Source organism: Erpetoichthys calabaricus, chromosome 6 (genome assembly GCF_900747795.2).
Source record: "Erpetoichthys calabaricus chromosome 6, fErpCal1.3, whole genome shotgun sequence".
Lineage (NCBI taxonomy): Eukaryota > Metazoa > Chordata > Cladistia > Polypteriformes > Polypteridae > Erpetoichthys > Erpetoichthys calabaricus.
In genome coordinates, this window is record NC_041399.2 from 55,948,325 (window position 1) to 55,969,897 (window position 21,573).

The following is a 21,573-nucleotide window of genomic DNA, read 5'->3' on the forward strand; positions in this document are numbered from 1 at the left end:
AGTTTGAGAGTTCTTGGTTCAAATACCTTTCTGGTCACTTTTTATGTGAGGCTTGCATGTTCTTCTTGTGTGCTCATAACTTTTATCCATACATTCCTGTTTCCTGTACATTTAAAAGATATGCAACTTTTGATTGGAGACTGTAAATCGGCCCTGTCTGAGTTGACAAAGACTAAGTGTTTACTATGATGGACTTGGCACTCTATTTAAGTTTGTGGCAACTACTTTCTATTACTTACTGGGATGGTCTAGGAATGACCTATAATCCCATATAGATTAAATAGTGCTTGTCTAAATTCTTCTTTATTAATGAATAATGAATTATTTTTTCAAATGACAGGGATAATAACTAAATCATTTCCTTTAAAATTGCTGATGATTTGACTTGTTTTCTTTCATGACATTAAGTAATCCTCAAAAGTCTAAACAGCATCATGCTGTGAAAAGAAAAGCACAGAAATGCCAAAGTGATAAATGAAATGTACACTTTTTGTTTGTGTAAAGAAAGTGGGGCAAGACCCGACCTATTAGTCCCTTGGAATTTCCCACTAGGGTAATTGCTGTAGCTGAGCTGTGATGCACTGGCATACCATTTCAGGTGCATATTGTCATCATTGCTACAGGGCTAGGCTCAGGCTTAGCAAGCTCCATGAAAATGAGCGAGGGTAAGGTTTGAAAGGATGAGTGGATGGAAATGTTCCAACATTGCAGCAAAGCAGGGGAAAAAAGTTAAAAGGATAGTGACCGTGGCAGGTCAGAGGGTTGCTTCCGGGAGCCCATACCTCAATTATACTGAAGTAATTTGACACTGCGGTGAAACCCAGAACAAAGACAAAACAATGCTGAGCATCGCTGGAAAGGAATGTGCTAGAAGGCTGAGTTTTGGCTGTCAAGAAGACAAAGGCAGACGTGTTTAATTACTAATTATTGGTGTTCCCATTATGGCTCATTTGTGCCTTTATTTATTATTTTATTTACTTTTAAGAAACACTGATCCCACTTTTTTGACCTAGGTCTTCCTGGCATGTCTTGTTTCATTGCACACAGTAGACGTTTGACGAAATAATTTCCTGGTGTCACTGAACTCATTTGTCAAATTCATAACTAAATAAATACCTTTGTGTAACTTTAGAAGTCTGCTTTGTCAGTGTTGTGAACTATAGTACCATTCGAAGAAGATGTAGCCATTTAACTAAAATATGTCAATCATTTACCAGATGGGTGTTATTTTTCATATATGTTGAAAAGAAGATTACCTAGTATATCAAAACAAATATTAAAGTCCTGATAGCTTATGTTGCATTTCATTCATTGTTCATTCAACATCTCAATTTTTCCTTGTCTGACTAGTGGGCCTGAAATGAAAATCATGCTTGTATTTGCATAAGGATTAGCCTTTTGTATTCATTTGCTTGGTCCATCCATCCATTTCCGAGCCAAGCATAAAAAGCAGTCCTCATTAGGGTGTCAGGTCATTAAAGACAGAAGCTAAACTCAGAACTGGATTTTAGATGATATGGTAAGCCTGTAGGGTGTTTTATTACTTGGGGGGGGAAAAAACAGGTATTTTTTATAGTAAACTAATAGCACAACATTTCAGTTAAATAAATATTAGAATCTCCATAAACACATGTATTGTATTGAAATGTTCTGTATTACTCATAAATAAACTCTGTTTTCTTTTTGCCTCTATTTGATACCTTTCATGTAGGGATTTGCAAAAAATAAATACTGACTAAATGTAACATTATTATTTTAGAATTCATGAGTAAATGAGTTCATGTTGGATTATGAGTGCAGTCTTCCCTCTTTATCCAACTTTTCTTTATCCCTTATTTTCTCTTTAACAGCTCTTTTTATTTTTTTGTACTACTAATTTGGTTTCCTGACCATTTTTCACCATAAGCAACATTGCATTCAGTGCACTGTGGGAGTGTGTTCATGAAAACAAATAAATACCTTTTTATACCCACATACTCTGAGCTGTCTCACTTAGTCTTGTGCCTGTGTTTGCTATAGTATGATGCACTTGTACATTTTGGTACTTAGTATCTATGCTATATGGACAAAAGTATTGGGACACCTGACCATTACAACAACAGGAACTTTAATGACATTGCATTCAAATACAGAGACTTTAATATGGAGTTAGTTCCCCCTTTGCTGCTATAACAGCTTCCACTCTTTTTGGAAGACTTTCCACAAGATTTTAGAGTGTTTCTGTGGAAATTGGTGCCCATTCATTTTGTAGAGCATTTATGAGGACAGGCACTGATGTTGGACGAGAAGGCATGGCTTGCAATCTCTATTCCAGTTTATCCCAAAGATGTTCGATGGGGTTTAGGTCAGGTCTCTGTGTTGGTCAGTCAAGTTCTTCCACGCTGAACTAATCCAGCCATGTCTTTGTGGACCATGCTTTGTGCCCTGGACACAGTTGTGCTAGAATAGAAAAGGACCTTCCCCAAACTGTATCCATAAAGTTGTAGCATAGCATTGTCCGAAATGTCTTGGTATGTTGAAGCAGTAAGACTGCCAAGCAGTGGAAGTAAGGGGCCAAGCCTAAACCCTGAAAAATAGCCCAGCATCATCATTCCTCCTCCACTAAACTTCACAATTGGCACAATACAGTCAGGAAGGTAAAGTCTCGTCCGTTGTGAGAGATGAACGTCTGAAGCAGAGCTCCATTAGCAGCGGTGTTATTTTTTATATTATTTACTTATTATCCTGAGATATCCTGTATTTATCCAAGCTGAGAGTTCTACTACAGCATATAAAAAAATGGTCGGCAAGAAAGCGGCTCATAAAGAAATGGAAAAGAAAACTAAAGCTGCATCCAAGCCCAGACCGACAAGGCCAAGTTCAAGCTAAAGGTACGACCTTTCAGAGACTGACCTGGAACAGATGGGCGAAAGCCCAGACTCCTCGGGACCACGGTCCGCAGCATCGTCTCCAGTTGAGAGCGAAATGGGGAGCGAATGTGTGAGTGGCGCAGGTCACGATAGCTCGCCGATTGAAGAAGATCATTTGAAACTGGAAAAGTCCTTGCAGTCAGCGCTTTCACCTAATTCACGCGAGCCGGGAACATCGGCTGTAATAGAGCTCGCTACGATGCTCACAGCAGAAATGATCTGTCTGAACTGAAGGTGATGATTGCTGAGCTCAAGCAAGAGATAAAGAATGATATAAAGAAAAGCGAAGAGGCAAGCGAGAAGGAAAGTGAGAAGCTGCGACAGGAGCTGCAAGAGCTGCAGCAGAATAACAAAGACTCAGAGAAACGCGTATATATCCGCTTTGAGGCGGCCTTTAATGGTATGCTGGATAAAATTGAGGAGCACATTCAGGAAAATGCGTCTAAACTGAGCACATTTGCCAATCAGCTGGAGAATGTTAAGCAGGCATTCACGACTCGAATTGAAATAGCCGAAAATCTAGCATCCACAGCTGATGGAAAAGCAACAGATGCCAGTTCCAAATGCAAAAAACTCGGAAACAGACTTGCTGCCCTGGAAGATGGAAGCAGAAGGAATAATATTAGAATTGAAGGTCTTCCTGAGAATCGTGAAAGTCCAAACCCAGTGAAATTCGCAGCTGAACTATTCTCTAAAATAATTGGAGGGGACTTTAAATCAGATACCCAGATAGCAGCAGCTTATCGCATACGCGAATCAAATACCTTTAAACCTAGGTCTTTTATTATCCGCTTCGAGAGATTATTATGTAAGCTAGATGTGATGGCACTCCTCAGACGCAAGCATCTATCTATCTAAGAGATTATATTTGAAAATAACCACATTCGTATTTTCCCTGATTTCTCTCCCTCAACAGCTGCTAAACATGCAGCCTTATAGAACATTAAACAGCAGTTACGGCAAGCCGACATCAAATACAGCCTCTTGTACCCTGCCAAACTGAAAGTGGATGTGCAAGGCCAATACTATGTCTGTTTCAGCAAGGAAGAAGAAGAAAAGGCATTAAGAAAGCTGATCCCGACACTATTCTGAAACACAATAGTGAGTTGCATCCTGTCATGGCATGGTAAGGAGATATCACCTGCTGTCTGATCCACTTGTAATGATACGGGTATTATAATTATACATCCTTTTCATTACTCGGACGTTTTCTGTTTATGTTTTAATTACAGTTAGACGTGTGTGGAAGAAATTAACTTTTTTTTTTTTCTTACTGTCCTAAAGGAGACTGTTTATATAGATATTATACCCTTGGTTTATAGTTGTTATTGCATTAAGACTTACTATTCTTATCCTGGACCACTTTCTAACACCATCCCCTGGGTTTATTATCTTATTACTTTAAGATTGCTGAAGATTATATTATACTTATAGTTTGTTAATGATTATAAATAATCATAGTTTGTTAATGATTATATTTTAGGCATATAGTATTTAGACTATATTGGCAATAGATATCTCTACTTTTTAATCATAAAACGCCGCTGCGTGGGGGCTTGTTTTTGCTTTGGACGTGCTCTGTCTCTAGGTATGTCAGAGGACCGAGACTTTGTGAAGTGGGGTCCAGCCTCATGTGGAGAGGCAAAATGTGGTGGGTTTGGGGATAAGGGGGGGAGAGAAAGAGAGCAGCCTATATCTAATCTATCCTTTTAATCCTTATAAAGACTAACGTAACAATAGGCTGCATGGCAATAACTCATGGAGAAATAGGAAATTAAGGTTAAACATGTCTCACTTCCAGTTAAGACTATAAAATGACATCAAAAACTCAATCAATATCTCCATGATGGGACAGTTAACTTTGTGAGCTGGAATGTTAAAGACCTGAATCACAAGTTAAAGAGAGAGAAAGTACTTTCTCACCTAACAGGTTTAAACGCTAAAATAGTATTTTTACAGGAGACCCACTTACTAAACAAGGATCAGTTCGTCTGCAAAAGGACTGGGCTGGCCAAATGTTCCATTCTAGCTTTACAAAGAAAACTAGAGGTGTGGGAATTCTCATACATAGAACTGTCTCATTTGTAGCATCAGATGTAGTATCTGATCCGGAAGGGAGATATGTGATGGTTATGGGCAACTTATTTAACTGTAAAATGATTTTGATAAATGTTTATGTACCTAATATCGATGATAAGGAATTTATACAAAACGTATTTGCATCCATTCCCAATATGAATACTCATGAAATTATAATGGCCGGGGACTTGAATTCTGTTTTAAATCCACTCTTAGATAGGACTCCTGTCACAGGGGGCATGACATCTAACACTACAAAGATAATTACACAGTTTGTAACTGACCACAACTTATCAGACCCCTGGAGGTTTCTAAACCAAAACTCAAGAACATATTCTTTCTACTCACCAGTACATCATTGCTACTCAAGAATAGATTATTTCTTTATAGATAATAATTTCTTGCCTACGATTAAATCTTGCCAGTACGATGCTATTGTTATTTCCGCCCATGCACCTCTGATCTTGGAGCTAAAGTCACTATGCCCCACAAACTCACCTTGTAGATGGCGTCTTAACCCGCTTCTATTAGCAGACGAGAACTGTACAGAATTTATATCCAAACAAATCAGTTTCTTCCTAGAGACAAAAACATCCTCAGAGGTTTCTGCAGGAATACTCTGGGGAAACTCTAAAGGCCTTCTTAAGAGGACAGATTATTTCATATCTTTCCCACAAGAATAAATTAGAAACCAAGAAAGTATCAGAACTAAAAAGCAAAATTACTAGAATAGATGAAGAACATGCCAAGCAACCAAGCGAGGCTCTACATAGAAAAAGGCAGGCTCTGCATTCAGAACTCAACCTCTTGACAACTAAAGAAGCTGAACAACTAATTTATAAATCCAGACATAATTACTATGAACACGGAGAGAAAGCTAATAAGCTTTTAGCTCAACAAATCCGCAAGCAAGAAGTTTGCAATGCAATCCCAGTAATCACCAACATGAAAGGAGACGAAATCATTGACCATAAAAATATAGTGCACACATTTAGAGACTACTATAAATCCTTGTATTCTACTGAGTTTAAAGAAGACAACATACAATCTAATGCATTTCTGGATACATTACTGTTACCACAAATAGATACTTTTAGTGCGGAGGAACTGGATAAACCTCTTGCGCTATCAGAATTACTAGATGCTATAAAGTCATTTCAAGGTGGGAAAGCAGCAGGCCCTGATGGCTACCGTGCAGAATTTTATAAGAAATTCTCCACTCAGCTAGCTTCCCTCCTATTAGCAACATTTACAGAAGCTAGAGACAATCAAATTCTACCTCAAACTTTTCACCAAGCATTAATCACCGTCTTTCCTAAACAAAATAAGGACTTATTACAATGTGCATCATACAGACCAATTTCACTTCTGAATAATGATGTTAAGATACTGTCAAAAATCATAGCTAGAAGGATGGAGAAAGTGCTGCCTTCGGTAATATCACAAGATCAAATTGGATCCTCCAATCTTTGACGCCTGTTTAATGTAATATACTCACCAACAAAGTCAAACACCCCAGAAATATTATTATCATTGGATGCAGAAAAAGCATTTGACATGATTGAATGGAAATACCTTTTCACTACATTGGAGAAATTTGGGTTTGGCCCGAACATTTGTGCATGGATCAAGCTACCAATCCAGAAGCTTTAGTTTGTATTAACAACATTTGTTCAGATTACTTTAAACTAGAACGTGGTACCAGACAAGGATGCCCCTTGTCACCACTGCTATTTGCAATCGCCATTGAACCACTGGCGGTTCACTGTCAAAATGCTGATCAGATAAATGGGATTATCAGAGAAGGACTGGAACAGAAAATTTCTCTATATGCAGATGATATGGTACTGTATATATCAGACCCACAAAATTCTGTGCCTGCAGTCTTAACAGCACTTACAGAATTTCAAAAGATCTCTGGTCTCAGAATTAATCTGAATAAAAGTGTACTCTTTCTAGTGAATTCTCAAGCATATAATATTAGATTAGACACTCTACCTTTTATCATTGCAGATCAGTTCAAATACCAAAGGGTAAACATCACAAGTAAACACAAAGCTCTTTATCAACAAGATTTCGCCATCTATATGGAAAAAATTAAGCAAGACTTGCATAGATGGTCAACCCTTCATCTCACTCTAGCTGGAAGAATTAACGTTGTTAAGATGAATATTCTTCCTAAGCTTCTTTTTTTATTTCAAAACTTTCCAATATACATCAATAAATCATTTTTAAGCAATTAGATTCAACAATAACCTCATTTATTTGGAACTCAAAACATCCATGTATCAAAAGAACGACCGTACAAAGACCTAAGGCAGAAGGTGGCATGGCACTACCTAACTTTCAGTTTTATTACTGGGCAGCAAACATACAAGCTATAAAAACCTGGACACAAATAGATGAACATACATGGGCCTGGTCCACAATAGAAGTAAAATCCTGCAGTACTTCTTTATATTCCCTGCTTTGTGCCCCAATAAATGCAAGGTATTTGCAATATACTAATAACCCAATTGTGCTTCACTCACTCAGAATATGTAACCAATGTAGAAAGCATTTTAAGATGGAGAAGCTTTTATCTGTGGCATCTCTGCAAGAGAACCACCTCTTTCAACCCTCGCAAACATATGTAGTTTTTAATATCTTAAATTAAAAATTAAATTGCTCAGAGATCTTTATATAGACAACATCTTTTCATCCTATGACAATTACATTCCAAATTTAACTTTCCAGCTACACATTTCTTTCACTATCTTCAAATTAGGAACTTTGTTAAACAGAACTTGTCTGATTTTCCTTATCTTGCACCCTCATCCATGCTGGAAAAAATATTGCTCAATTTCAAGGACTTAGACACCATCTCTGCAATATATAAAATTATTTTACAGATCTCTTAATCATTATATCAGAATGGGAGTGGAAAGTAGCAGTGCAGACTTCACTCGAGCTCCATATGCGCAAAGCATACAATTATTCAACTCAAAATTATATATCGAGCACATCTGTCTCGCCTAAAACTGTCCAAAATGTTTCCAGGGCAAGATCCAACCTGCGAACGCTGCAATCAAGTCCCAGCCTCACTGGGTCACGTTTTGGGCTTGCGCCAAATTAACATCATTTTGGATCAAAATTTTTAAGTGCCTTTCAGACAGCCTTGGTGTCACAATCCCTCCTAATCCATTAACAGCTGTGTTTGGTGTTCTTCCAGATGGGTTTAAATTGGAGAAGGACAAACAAACTGTGATTGCATTAACCACACTTACTTTGCTAAACTGGAAGAATCCTACCTCTCCTCTTTTAAGTCAGTGGGTAACTGATGTTTTATACTATCTGAAATTGGAAAAAATCAAATATTCAGTTAGAGGATCTGTACAGAATTTTTTTAAAACCTGGCACGATATAATCAATAAAATTTTAGAATAAGCTCTTAAAGCACCGAGGAAGCAGTTATCTCCGCATTTCTTTTTCTTCTCCATTCATTTCTACTGGCCTATTAAACTCATTAATTTAGGTATGTTTACAAGCCTTAAGTTTTACCCCGTTGGCCATGCTCGCTCGCTCTCTCTCAGGGGTGGGGGTTGACTTGTTTTTCAATCCTATTTTTTGTAAAAATTGATCGATTGGTATGATTGATTACAATAAAATTAATAAAAAAAAAAAGGAAGGTAAAGTTCACCTGACACCTGCCAAACTCAGACTCGTCCATCTGACTTACAAACAGAAAAGCGTGATTCATGACTCCATAGAACACTTTTCCACTGCTCCACAGTCCAGTGGCGTTGTGCTTTACAGCACTCCATCTGATACTTTGCATTGGACTTGGTGATTCAAGGCTTGCATACAGCTACTCAGCCATGGAAACCTATTACTTAAAGTTCCCGCCGCATAGTTAATGCCAGTGGAAGTTTGGAACTCTTCAGTTATGGAATCCGCAGAGCGTTGGCAACTTTTATGCACTGTGGACCTTAGTAGCCGTTGACCTCACATGGTGACTTTACGTTGTCTTCCGCTATATGGCTGAGTTGCTGTTGTTCCTAAACGCTTCCATTTTCCAATAATCCCACTTACAGTTGACGATGGAATATCCAGCAGGGGTGAATTTTCATGAACCATCTTGCAAAGGGGGCATCTTATCACAGTTTCACACTTGAAGTCACTGACCTCTTCAGAACAGCCCATTTTATTTCACAAATGTTTGTAAATGGAGACTGTATAACTACATAGCTACCTTGACCCCAAGTCAAGGTCCTAGTGAGCTGAACGACTTCCGGCCTGTCGCTCTGACGTCACATGTGATGAAGACCATGGAGCGGCTGCTGCTTCACCATCTAAGGCCACAGGTCCGCCACGCCCTCGACCCTCTGCAGTTCGCATACCAGGAGAAGGTGGGAGTGGAGGATGCCATCATCTACATGCTACACCGATCCCTCTTCCACTTGGACAGAGGCAGTGGTGCTGTAAGAATTATGTTTCTAGACTTCTCTAGCACCTTCAACACCATCCAACCTATGCTCCTTAGGGACAAGCTGACAAAGATGGGAGTAGATTCATACCTGGTGGCATGGATCGTGGACTATCTTACAGACAGACCTCAGTATGTGCGTCTCGGGAACTGCAGGTCTGACATTGTGGTCAGCAACACAGGAGCGCTGCAGGGAACTGTACTTTCTCAGGTCCTGTTCAGCCTATATACATCGGATTTCCAATACAACTCGGAGACCTGCCATGTGCAAAAGTTCGCTGACGACACTGCTATCGTGGGCTGCATCAGGAATGGGCAGGAAGAGGAGTATAGGAACTTAATCAAGGACTTTGTTAAATGGTGCGAGTCAAACCACCTATAACTGAACACCAGCAAAACCAAGGAGCTAGTGGTGAATTTTAGGAGGACCAGGCCCCTCATGGACCCCGTGATCATCAGAGGTGACTGTGTGCAGAGGGTGCAGACCTATAAATACCTGGGAGTGCAGCTGGATGATAAATTGGACTGGACTGCCAATACTGATGCTCTGTGTAAGAAAGGACAGAGCCGACTATACTTCCTTAGAAGGCTGGCGTCCTTCAACATCTGCAATAAGATGCTGCAGATGTTCTATCAGACGGTTGTGGCGAGCGCCCTCTTCTACGCAGTGGTGTGCTGGGGAAGCAGCATAAAGAAGAGGGACGCCTCACGCCTGAACAAACTGGTGAAGAAGGCAGGCTGTTTTGTAGGCACGGAGCTGGACAGTTTGACATCCGTGGCAGAGCGACGGGCACTGAACAGGCTCCTGTCAATAATGGAGAATCCAGTGCATCCACTAAACAGTATCATCTCCAGACAGAGGAGCAGCTTCAGCGACAGACTGCTGTCAATATCCTGATCCACTGACAGACTGAGGAGATCGTTCCTCCCCCACACTATGCGACTCTTCAATTCCACCCAGGGGGGTAAACGTTAAAATCATACGTTATTGTCTGTCTGTATACCTGCATTGTTATCGGCATTGTTATCACCCTTTAATTTAATATTGGTCTTTATCAGTATGCTGCTGCTGGAGTATGTGAATTTCCCCTTGGGATTAATAAAGTGTGTGTGTGTGTGTGTGTGTGTGTGTGTGTGTGTGTCTGTGTGTCTGTCTGTCTGTCTGTCTGTCTGTCTGTCTATCTATCTATCTATCTATCTATCTATCTATCTATCTATCTATCTATACCTGTGGCAGTGGGTCTGATTGAAACACCTGAATTCAATAATTAACAGGTGAGTCCCAATACTTTTCTCCATATAGTATATGTAATCTTGGAAATTAACTCCCAAAAAAGGTGGAAAAAGTGAAAGCAATTGAAAAGGTAGTGTGCTTTCTTTTCTTTTTTTTTTTTTTTAAATAAATGCCGTAATTACAATTTACGTGGTCAACCTAGAAAATGAACCTTCCCTGTACACAAGAGTGAAAAAGACTGTTTCATATCCAGAATGTAGGCAGATGTACAGAAATAGACTCATTAGTGACCTCATTAACAGTATCATAGTTTAGTAATTGATGAATGAATAATTTTATTAATAGAGAAATCAATTTTTATATAGGTGTAAAGTAGGTATAGTGGTATAAACTATAGGTTAAAGTGGTATTTTGGAATGGGTTGGGGCTTTTCTGATATGCTATGAAAGTATTATTATTTTACCCATTTAAAATAATAGGAAATAGTTTTTATCATTTTCAAACCTGTTTTCAAGGATTGGATTAGATATTGAAAGATGACTTTATTCAACTTCTAAAGTGGTGTCTTATTATATGGAATTTGTATATTTATATATACAAATCTATTATATATAATATACATACAGTGGTGCCTTGACTTACGAGTTTAATATGTTCCGTGACAGAGCTCGTAACTCCAGTTACTCGTATGTCAAATCAATTTCCTCATTGAAATGATTTGAAATGCCATTAATCTGTTCCGGACCCCCAAAAAAACACCACAATTTTCTTGTTATGTTTTTAAATAAGAAAAATGTACTTATAAATAACGAATATTGTATAAAAACTCAATACAATAGAATGTACTGCAATAAACTGGTTTTATTAAGTATAATGTACAGCATTTACCTTGGAGATCAGATGACTTGAAGATGTTGACGGAGGTGGAGGAGAAAGGCTGAACTGAATCTTATTTGCTGATTTTTGCCCATTTCGCCATGCCTTCCTCACTTTCATCTGCAGGGGTTTCCGATAAAAACCTGTCCAATGAGGTCTGTTTCATCCTCCCTTTCAGAATGTTTCTGAAATGAGTTAGGCAAGTGTCATTAAATAGCGCTATCACACACCCAGTTGCAACTTTTTCTTGGTGTTTCTGTTAAATAAAGTCTGAAAGTTTCTTCCACATTCCCAACATTTCCTTTATCTCACTTTTAGAGATAACCTCCTCCGCATCACCTATTTCCTGCAAAACCTCCGTGTGCTGCTGTGTCTGTAGCTCCTTTAGCTCCTCTGTTGTCAGTTCCACGGAGTGCTCCACAATGATCTTGTTGATGTCACTTTCATCCATGTCCAGGCCCATGGACTTGCCAAGGGATACAATCTCCTCCACCACTGCCGCTTCGGGTTTGAGTCTTTCAAAGTCCGTTTCAGACACAACCTCAGGCCACAGCTTCTTCCACGCAGAGGTCAAGGTTGTCTTTGTAACACCCTGCCAGGCCATATCGATAATTCTGAGGCATATCACGATGTTATAGTTGTCCTTCCAGAACTCTCGAAGGGTGAGGTTTGTGCTCTCCGTCACCTCAAAGCAGCGGCGGAATAGGTGCTTGGTGAAGAGCTTCTTGAAATTAGAAATCACCTGCTGGTCCATGGGCTGCAGGATAGGGGTGGTGTTGGGTGGAAGGTAGAGAACCTTTATAAACTTGAACTCTTCAAGGATGTCATCTTCGAGGTTAGGTGGGTGAGCAGGCGCATTGTCCAGGACGAGAAGGGCATGCAGGGGTAGGTTATTTTCCTGGAGATATTTCTTAACGTCAGGACCAAAGACCAAATTTACCCACTCCACAAAGAACTGCCTGGTGACCCACGCTCTCAGGTTTGCCCTCCACATAATGTGCAGTTTTTCTTTCAGAATCTTATGTGACTTAAAGTTCTCTGGGGTTTTCCGAATGATAAACGAGCAGCAGCCTAATCTTGCAGTCGCCACTCGCATTGGCGCACAGTGCGAGGGTTAGCCTATCCTTCATGGGTTTGTGGCCTGGCATTCCCTTCTCCTCTGCCGTTATATAAGTCCTTCTTGGCATCTTCTTCCAGAAGAGTCCTATCTCGTCACAGTGGAAGATTTGCTGGGGGATGTATCCTTTGGCTGCTATAATTCCGGCAAAAGTTTTGAGGTAATCCTCAGCTGCCTTCATATCCGCGCTCGCTGCCTCACCATTCCTGACAACGGAGTGAATGCTGGTCCTCTTTTTAAAATTCTCGAATCAGCCCCGACTGGCTTTAAACGGCTTGCCCGATGCCTTGTCCGTCGAAGTGCCCGGGGTCTGCTGCAGCAAATCAGCGTAAATAGCTCGTGCCTTCTCACAGATTATAATCTCCATCACAGTATCTCCTGCCGAGCTGCTTCTCCATCAACCACACAATCAGCAGCTTCTCCATATTTTCATGGATAGATGCCCGCTGTTTAGAAATTATTTTAATGTCCTTGGCTGGCGTTATAGCCTTTATCGACTCCTTCTGCTTCAGTATGGTGCAGACTGTAGAAGTGCTACGCTCAAACTGCTTCTCCAAGTCGACTACACACACACCTTGGTCATGTTTTTCGATAATTTCTTTCTTTAATTCAATGCACATCATCCGCTTCTTCTTCTCAGCACTGTCCTTCGCACTCACTTTCTTCAGACCCATTGTTGGAAAAACGAAGTTTTGCAAAATAACTGCAATCACAAATGTGAGCACAACACTGATGCTTCCACTGCGAGCTAACCGCTTAAAGTGAACTAGTGAGAAATTGGATGCTGGGCGGATGTTGTGGCGTTCACTGTGGTGTTCTCTGTGCCAACTAGTGAATTTTAGCTCTCAACTCAAAGCAAAAAATCAGCCGAGAGACGGATCGTATCTCGAAAAACTCGTTAGTTGGGACACTCATAAGTTAAGGTACCACTTCTACTTGATATTTTTCATGTGTCTGCATTTCTTTTTTGTGAAGAGATGTTTTCCAACATTCACATGAAATGTACAAGCAAGACAGTGATTGGCGTTTTAATGACTGATTCTAATGTCTGTTTTTCTACAAACAGGTCAGCCAAATTGACTCTGCTTACTGATTTTTAGGATGCACCTCATTCACAAATCGCATGTGGATCAGTTAAACTGAGCTTTACATTTCATGAGATTAAACAGTGTTGTACATTTTGCTTAGTAATATTTCTACAAATAAAGAAAGTCATCATTGTTTAGATTTTTTCTTTTTTCACGGGTTTGACGGTAGGGGTCTTGATCCAGCACACCAGTTACAAGTATACACTGAACCGTTGCTGAAGTTTTTGATATACTGGCATCTTTGAGTGGTTACATAATATTAAATCTTTTTACTTTCTTTCCTTATCTGATTAAGGTGGAGCACTGTCTGTTTTACTGATCTGTAATATATGCATTTAAATGAAAACCTGAAATCAGTACAATCAAAAAAAAAAAAATCATATGGGAACACAGCTGCACTTTTAGATATGCCTTTAATGCAAAACCACATATTTAATAATAATGTTTACGACCTGCAGTTCACCATCTGCTCAGAGATAACAAAAAAGAGTGAGCACAGGAGGAGAAAGAGCAAGCAACGGGGGTAGAAGGGGGGCAAAAGCAAGACATCTGGGATGGGAATTGAGCACTCCATGACTGTTACAAAGTTGCCACAGTACTACAAGATCATTAATACTTTACAGTCTTAAACTGTTTTCTTATTGAAAAAATATTAACATCCCAGTACTGTACAAGTACTTGACCAACAACAACATAAAATAGACGAGTAATAGACAGATTGGCCTTTTACACTTAAAAAAAAAAAAAAAATCGGCTGATTCTAATTAATGGCTTATCAGTCTGTGCATTTCTGTAATTTACTGTTACTTTTCCATCCTCCAACACAGACCCTTGAATGACTGAGAGATACAAAAAATAACATGCACAGTGTGAGAGAAGATAAATGTCAGCTTATGAAAAATTAATTGCACTGTATTTTTCTTTCATAAATTGGAAAGAAAAACTGGTTGTCTTTCAGGAAGAAGCAAATTGCTGTCCTGCTGAGATGTCATCTTGCCATTCTTTTTCTGAGTTTTCTGTGTTAAGGATTTGGTGGTAATCTTACAGTGACGAAATTCTTGGCAGTTCACATTGTAGGCCACTTTAGAATTGGATATAATCAGGTTAAGATCTGTCATTAAAGGAAGTACAAAAGGCTAATAATAAAGAGAGGCAGATGTGAATTAATAAAAGAAAATGCCCTACAGGAATTATTTATTTTGACGTATTGTTCTGTGTGACACTAGGTACTTGATCCTCCAGTTTTTCTTCATCAAAGAAAAGATATCTGAGGAAATGGTTTCATACTGAGACAGTGTATCACACTTAAACCACAAAACAGGTGGTTCTTGTGTTCACTTCTGTTTATAGAAGTGGATAAGAGAAAGGTAAAAGTGTCACTTGTGTCAGCCTTGTATCGGTTTCGGCAGCTATCTTGTGCAGCAATTTTCTTTCTCCTGTGAATAAAGTGATCAGCAAATAGGCGCTTGTGTCAGCATTCAGTAAACTGAGTGCTCAGGAGGTGATTGATATGAATGTTTCATAAAGCTGCAGATTATTGATATTATAATGAATAATTTACTTATACCATTAGGAGCCCCAGGCAAAAAAGGTAAACACTCATCTTCCAAACTATTTGTAGTGTCCCTCCTCATATTTTAAAATGTTTGTTTTTTTCAGACACTTTTGTTTACTATATCATGCACATTTTTTCTGCACTAACATTTTAAAGTTTCCTTTTGGTGGATCCATCCATGTTTGGATGTACTTGTTCATTCAACTGCAATGTACTCCTATTATACTGTACATTGTGTCCTAATTATTTATCATGAACTAAGTTCATTCCTTTTTTCCAATTTTTAAATGTGTTTTTTGTTTTTGTTTATTTTTTGGTTTGTGATGATAACAAAGGTCCTACAGGTGACTTTTCTAACAAACATGAAAGGAAAAGAAAGAAAAACAGCTTGAGCCTGCCAGTTTTATAGACGTAGGACACCATAAGAAAGGCATTCAGCATTTTGTTATAGTTATGTAAAATGCACATTTTTTTTATAGGCTCTTTGCAAGTGATGAACAAAACCAGGAAGATAATGGAGCAGGGTGGCACTTCATTCATCAATGCTTTTGTCACAACTCCCATGTGTTGCCCTTCTCGATCCTCCATGCTGACAGGGAAGTATGTCCACAATCACAACACCTACACCAACAATGAGAATTGCTCTTCGCCTTCATGGCAAGCTCAGCATGAACCTCGAACCTTTGCAGTGTATCTCAACAATACTGGCTACCGAACTGGTAAGCATCAAGTAAAAATGTATATACTTATTAGTGTATGCATGTACTTCGTAATTGTTAGAGAAAAGTTATGTAAGAATGGACCCACTTTAAATAAATAAATGGATTCATTTCAGCAGAACAGCATGTTGTACAGTAAAGGGAACTGTTAATATTTATTGCAGTAGAGCGTAATGTATTGTGAGGCTGTGTTGCTTGTTAATTATTGTATTTCCATTTGAAAAAATATTATTTGAAGTTTGCAGGTTCTACTGTCAACTACTAGTTAGCTTATTTTATATTTCTATAGTTTTTTAAGTTTTCAGATTTTTCTGCTAGCTAGCTTCCATCTATGGCCTCACACTCTGTTAAAAACACTATTTTATATGGTGCCATTCACACTGTGCACTATCACAAATAGCTGAAATGGGTCTGGTATCTCTGGTGGCTAATTTTAAGATTTTTGGTGAGGGATGTGCTCAGTTTTTGCTACTCATACTGATATGTCATGGTTTTTATTCTTACACTGATGTTTATTTTTGTGTTGAACAGTTACTGTATGTGTTAGCCAGTATCATGCTTTGAGTGACTTTCTAGGTAGATGCTGCATATGGTCAACATAAAGAACGATCTTTGTATTGGACCCTTGCTGCATAAATGGTTTTGTGAAAAAAAAACAGACATGCTGAAATTTGAATTGTAAAATTGCAGCACATGAGTATAAAACGTTTATATTGGATAAATCTCCAAAACTTGCACATACCATTCTCAAACCCATTTAATCTAATTCAGGGTCACAGGTGGCTGGAGCCCATCACAGCAGCATTTCACACAAGACAAGAAACAACCCTGAACATGACACCAGCCCACTGTAAGGATCAGCTGTGCACACACCCACATTCATGCATGTCTTTGAAGATGTGCCATAAAAAGCATTCAGACGTGAGGAAAATAAGCACATGGCCAACAGCTAAGTGCAGGATTCAAACTCAAGGTGTTGAATTTGTGAGAAGGCAGGAATAGTGCCAATCAGAGTGCCACTCTAAACTTTGTGAAAGTGGCATATATACACTGCTCAAAAAAAATAAGGGAACACTTAAATCACACATTGGATCTTGATGAATAAAATATTCAAGTGGAAAATCTTTACTGAGTAATAGTGTAATTTGTTGAGAACAAAATGATGTAACAGTCAATGGAAACTAAAATCACGAACCCATTATGGGCAGGATACAACATCCATCTATCCATCCATTATCCAACCCGCTATATCCTAACTACAGGGTCAAGGGGGTCTGCTGGAGCCAATCCCAGCCAACACAGGGCGCAAGGCAGGAAAAAAATCCCAAGCAGGTCGCCAGCCCACCGCAGGGCGCACACACACACCCACACACCAAGCACACACTAGGGACAATTTAGAATCGCCAATGCACCTAACCTGCATGTCTTTGGACTGTGGGAGGAAACCGGAGTATCTGGACACGGGGAGAACATGCAAACTCCACGCAGGGAGGACCCAGGAAGTGAATCTGGGTCTCCTTACTGGGATGCAGCAGCGCTACCACTACACCACTGTGCCGCCCACAATCAAAGTCAAAAACTGAAATTACAGGCTGATCCAACTTGTGAGAATTTCATCATGACAACTCATAATGTGACTCAGTAGTGTGTATGGCCCCACGTGTCTGTGTGCACTCCCGACAACCTGATGAGACAGGGGATGATGTCCTGGGGGATCTCCTCCCAGACCTAGATCAGTTCATCAGTGAGCCCTTGGACAGTCTGTTGCACTACTTGACGGTGTTTGATGCACTGATACATAACGTCCCAGAGATTCTCGAGTGGATTCAGGTCTGGGGAACATGCAGGCTAGTCAATGGCTTCAATATCTTCGTCAGCCAGGAACTGCCTACACACTCTGGCCACATTAGGCTGGGCATTGATTGCATCAGGAGGATCCCAGGTCCCACTGTACCAGCATAAGCGCTGATAATGGCTCTGAGGATTTCCCCCCAGTACCTAACAGCAGTCAGGGGTGCCGTTGCCTAGCACGTGTAAGTCTGTGCGACCCTACAAGAATATGCCTCCCCAGACCGTCAGAGACCCACCGTCAAACCAGTCATGCTGGATGATGTTGCAGGCTGCATAATGTTCACCACAGCATCTCCTGCCTCATTCACGTATATCACATGTACCCAGTGTGAATCTGCGCTCACCTGTGAAGTTAATGGTGTGCCAGTGGTGGAGCTGCCAATTGTAGTATTCTCTGGCAAATGCCAATCGAGCTGCACAGTGGTGGGCTGTGAGGATAGGTCCCACATGAGGATGGTCCCCTCATGCCACCCTTACGGAGTCTGTTTCTGACAGTTTGTTCAGAAACATGCACACCAGTAACCAGCTGGAGGTCATTTTGTAGGGCTCTGGCAGTGCTCCTTCTGTTCTTCCCTGCACACAGGAGCAGATACAGTACTGGTCCTGCTGCTGGGTTGATGCTCTTCTACGGCCCTATCCAACTCTCCTTGTGTAACGTCTGTCTTCTGGTATCTCCTCCATGCTCTTGAGATTGTGCTGGGAAACACAGCAAAACTTCTTACAGCGACCACAACCTGCAAAACTATTTCCTTTTTTGGGGTTGTCTTATTGTTGCCTCTCCAGTACACCTGTTGTTACTTTCATTTGCACCAAAGTAGGTAAAGTTGATTCACAGTCTCTTATGCCTCTTGGGATAAAAATTTAAGTTTCCTTATAGGAGTAGCTAGCTGAAGCTTGTTTACAATCTTTCCTGACACACCTAGGCCCACTTAGCTCCTCATGTCCAACAGAACGTCATCCCCTTTTTGGATTCCATTTAATGTATTTGATCTTAAATGCTGAACATAATCAATGCTGTGAGTTTCTATCAGAAGACTGTATTTACTATCTATTTCACATTTGTCAAAGATGATATTGAGTGATATACAGAATCTTTGGCCACTTTTACACTGTGGTAAATTGCATTTAATCTTTTTCAGCATCTTGTTTCTTTTTTTCTTCTTTTTTTTTTTTTTGAACCCACCTTTCTAGGACAGCATCATGGGGACCAATCTTAAAGCATCATTGGGAAAGGACACTAGTCCGTTGTAGTTCAAATTCATACACACTCATAAACTGATTAGAAGTCTCATTCAATCTTATGTGCACTTATTCAGAAAATAAAACATGGGTGAGCAAGCTTTTCTCATGGCAGGCTGAATTGTCAAAGATGACTGCTGTAAATGAACAACAGGGCGCCTTGTTTTTCGATACTATTATTTATAATTAGTATTATTGTAATTGTTACCCATTAATACGCTGATGCCTTAATCCAAGGAGATAACATGTGATATATATAATTGGCTACATTTCTTTGGTGTTTCCAGTTGGAGCACAGGCAGGTGATCTGACTTGCTCATGGTCACACAGTGTCAGTCGCAGAACCCACAGCGACAGGGTTTGGGTCCAAAATCTTAACCACTGCATTTACATCGCCTATTACAGGCTCTGAAAGTGGAACCCTATCAGAAATAAATATTTCTGTGTAATTAAGTGCGGGGTCTAATTTACCCCATTATTTGTAAAATATATTTATGTTTTGTCTCCTGTCTCATGGATTCTGTACAAAACAAACTGTCCTTCAAAAAGCCTGATAACAAATGACTGCAAATGGAAACTTTACCAAGATGACTTGAACAGAGTTATTGTCTTGCAAACTGTACTCATTTGTTACATCAGCAGTGACTTCCAACTTAGTCTCTATCATGTTTTTCAAATCCCAGAGTACAATATTGCTGAAAGAGAGGATAGATAATGTTCCTGTATCAAATTCCTGCTGTTTTCTACACACTTACACCAACTTATATTTTCAGAGTCTTAATCAGATACTTCCCATCCATTCACTGTCAGGATTATCATCTCCACCAGGGAGTTGGTAGTATATAGAACCTATCAAAGCAGCATCAGGTTTTAGACAGGAACCGACCCTGGAGAGCATGCCAGTGCTTTACAAAATATGCCTGTCCATGGTCACACATACTGTATCATGTGTTTGGGATTTGGATAGAAAATTGTAGTAGCCAGAGGAAAAAAAACCCATGGAGACAATGGGAAAACATGCAAACTCAAGTTCTAAACAATTCTAAATTGAATCAAGTGATTTAAGAAAATGGGTGGCTGGATCCAGTAGATGGACATATTGCATACCAAAATTGCTGAGTGGGGATCCTGAGATGTTTTCCTTGTCCTCATAATGTTTGCTCTTCAGTTGTACTAACTATACATATTGAAACATCCAAAACAAGAACAATGATGACTCTGCTCCAACTGGAGAGAACCAAGAGAAATTAAGCAAGTATTTTTGTTCCATTTTAATGTATTTTCACAAAAAAATGTAGTGATTTAATTAGTTATATACATGTTCAATCTTGGGCACTTTTTTCTGTTTAAAAACTGAGCACAAACTCCCACTCTATGAACCCAGCAACGTCTGAGGCTTTGTTGGTTTTGATTTTTAACAAACCTGGAAAATTTCTGTCTCACGTTTTGTCAGTGTTCTTATAGATATACGAATTCCCATCTTTAAAGAGCAAATGGGATCTTTAGGCTTTTAAAATTCTTACTAGTTCAGAAAGGGTGTGTATGCAGGTAGTCACCAAATGACTTTCCTTTGACCCTAGCAGAGCACTGTTTTTTTTTTTTAATGCTTAAACCTTTTGTTACAGCTTTCTTTGGGAAATATCTCAATGAATACAATGGCACCTACATTCCACCTGGGTGGCGAGAGTGGGTTGGGCTCGTCAAGAATTCTCGCTTTTATAATTACACTGTCTGTCGGAATGGCTACAAGGAGAAGCATGGATTTGACTATGCCAAGGTATGTGATTGCTAGTCTGAGTTTAACGGTTTACTGCTTTTTGTGGCTGGCGTGTTAAGAAAACAGGAATTGAATTAATGGCTTGGTTTTTCACTTATCATATCTGCCCTTTGGTTGGCTTTTTTCTTTATAAGTTTTTTTTAATTGATATACATAACTGAACTTGCCCCATGTTTAATTTGATTTGTATCCTGCCTATTTTTTTTTCTTTTTGTTGATTGAATAGTATATTGAGGTGACAAAACAGCTGCACTGAGTAGATTTCCACCAGACAATGTTTTAGTGTTACTGACTCTTTCCATGTGTACTGATAGGCTTTAGGGAGAAATGTTTTCCATGAAAATGTGGAAAAAATGCTTTGTATTTAGTGTCATAGTCAGGATGTGAGTGTGTTGATAGATCCTAGTTTTAGAAATGTTGGATAGCAGCACGCTATGCTCTCCCACACATTCTGATGGGTGTTTGGGATCCCTGCCAAAGTTTTAATAAATATTGATTACCACTTCAGACTGACCTAAGACACTTATTGACTGAGGTTTTGTTAGTAAAGGCATGGTGATACAAAACATTTAGTCGTCTGTAAGTTACTAATCTTTTACTTTAGAAAAGAAAAAAAAAACCTTCACCCCTGCTGTACTATTTTTTCTTTTCAAGTTTTTGATAC

At 39.5% G+C, this 21,573-nt stretch overlaps 1 protein-coding gene across 4 annotated transcripts in view; it reads left to right on the forward strand.

The window, feature by feature from the left end:
- Positions 1–21,573, forward strand: part of sulf1 (sulfatase 1) — a 163,433-nt gene that overhangs the window by 81,926 nt on the left and 59,934 nt on the right. For all 4 annotated transcript variants that reach the window (XR_007935236.1, XM_051928722.1, XM_051928721.1 and 1 more), the window contains 2 exons: positions 15,803–16,042; positions 20,758–20,909. Coding sequence is in view for 3 of the 4 variants with exons in the window: in XM_051928722.1 (XP_051784682.1) it covers positions 15,803–16,042; positions 20,758–20,909 (392 nt within the window). In the remaining variant the exon portion in view is untranslated. The remainder of the gene's footprint in view (positions 1–15,802; positions 16,043–20,757; positions 20,910–21,573) is intronic.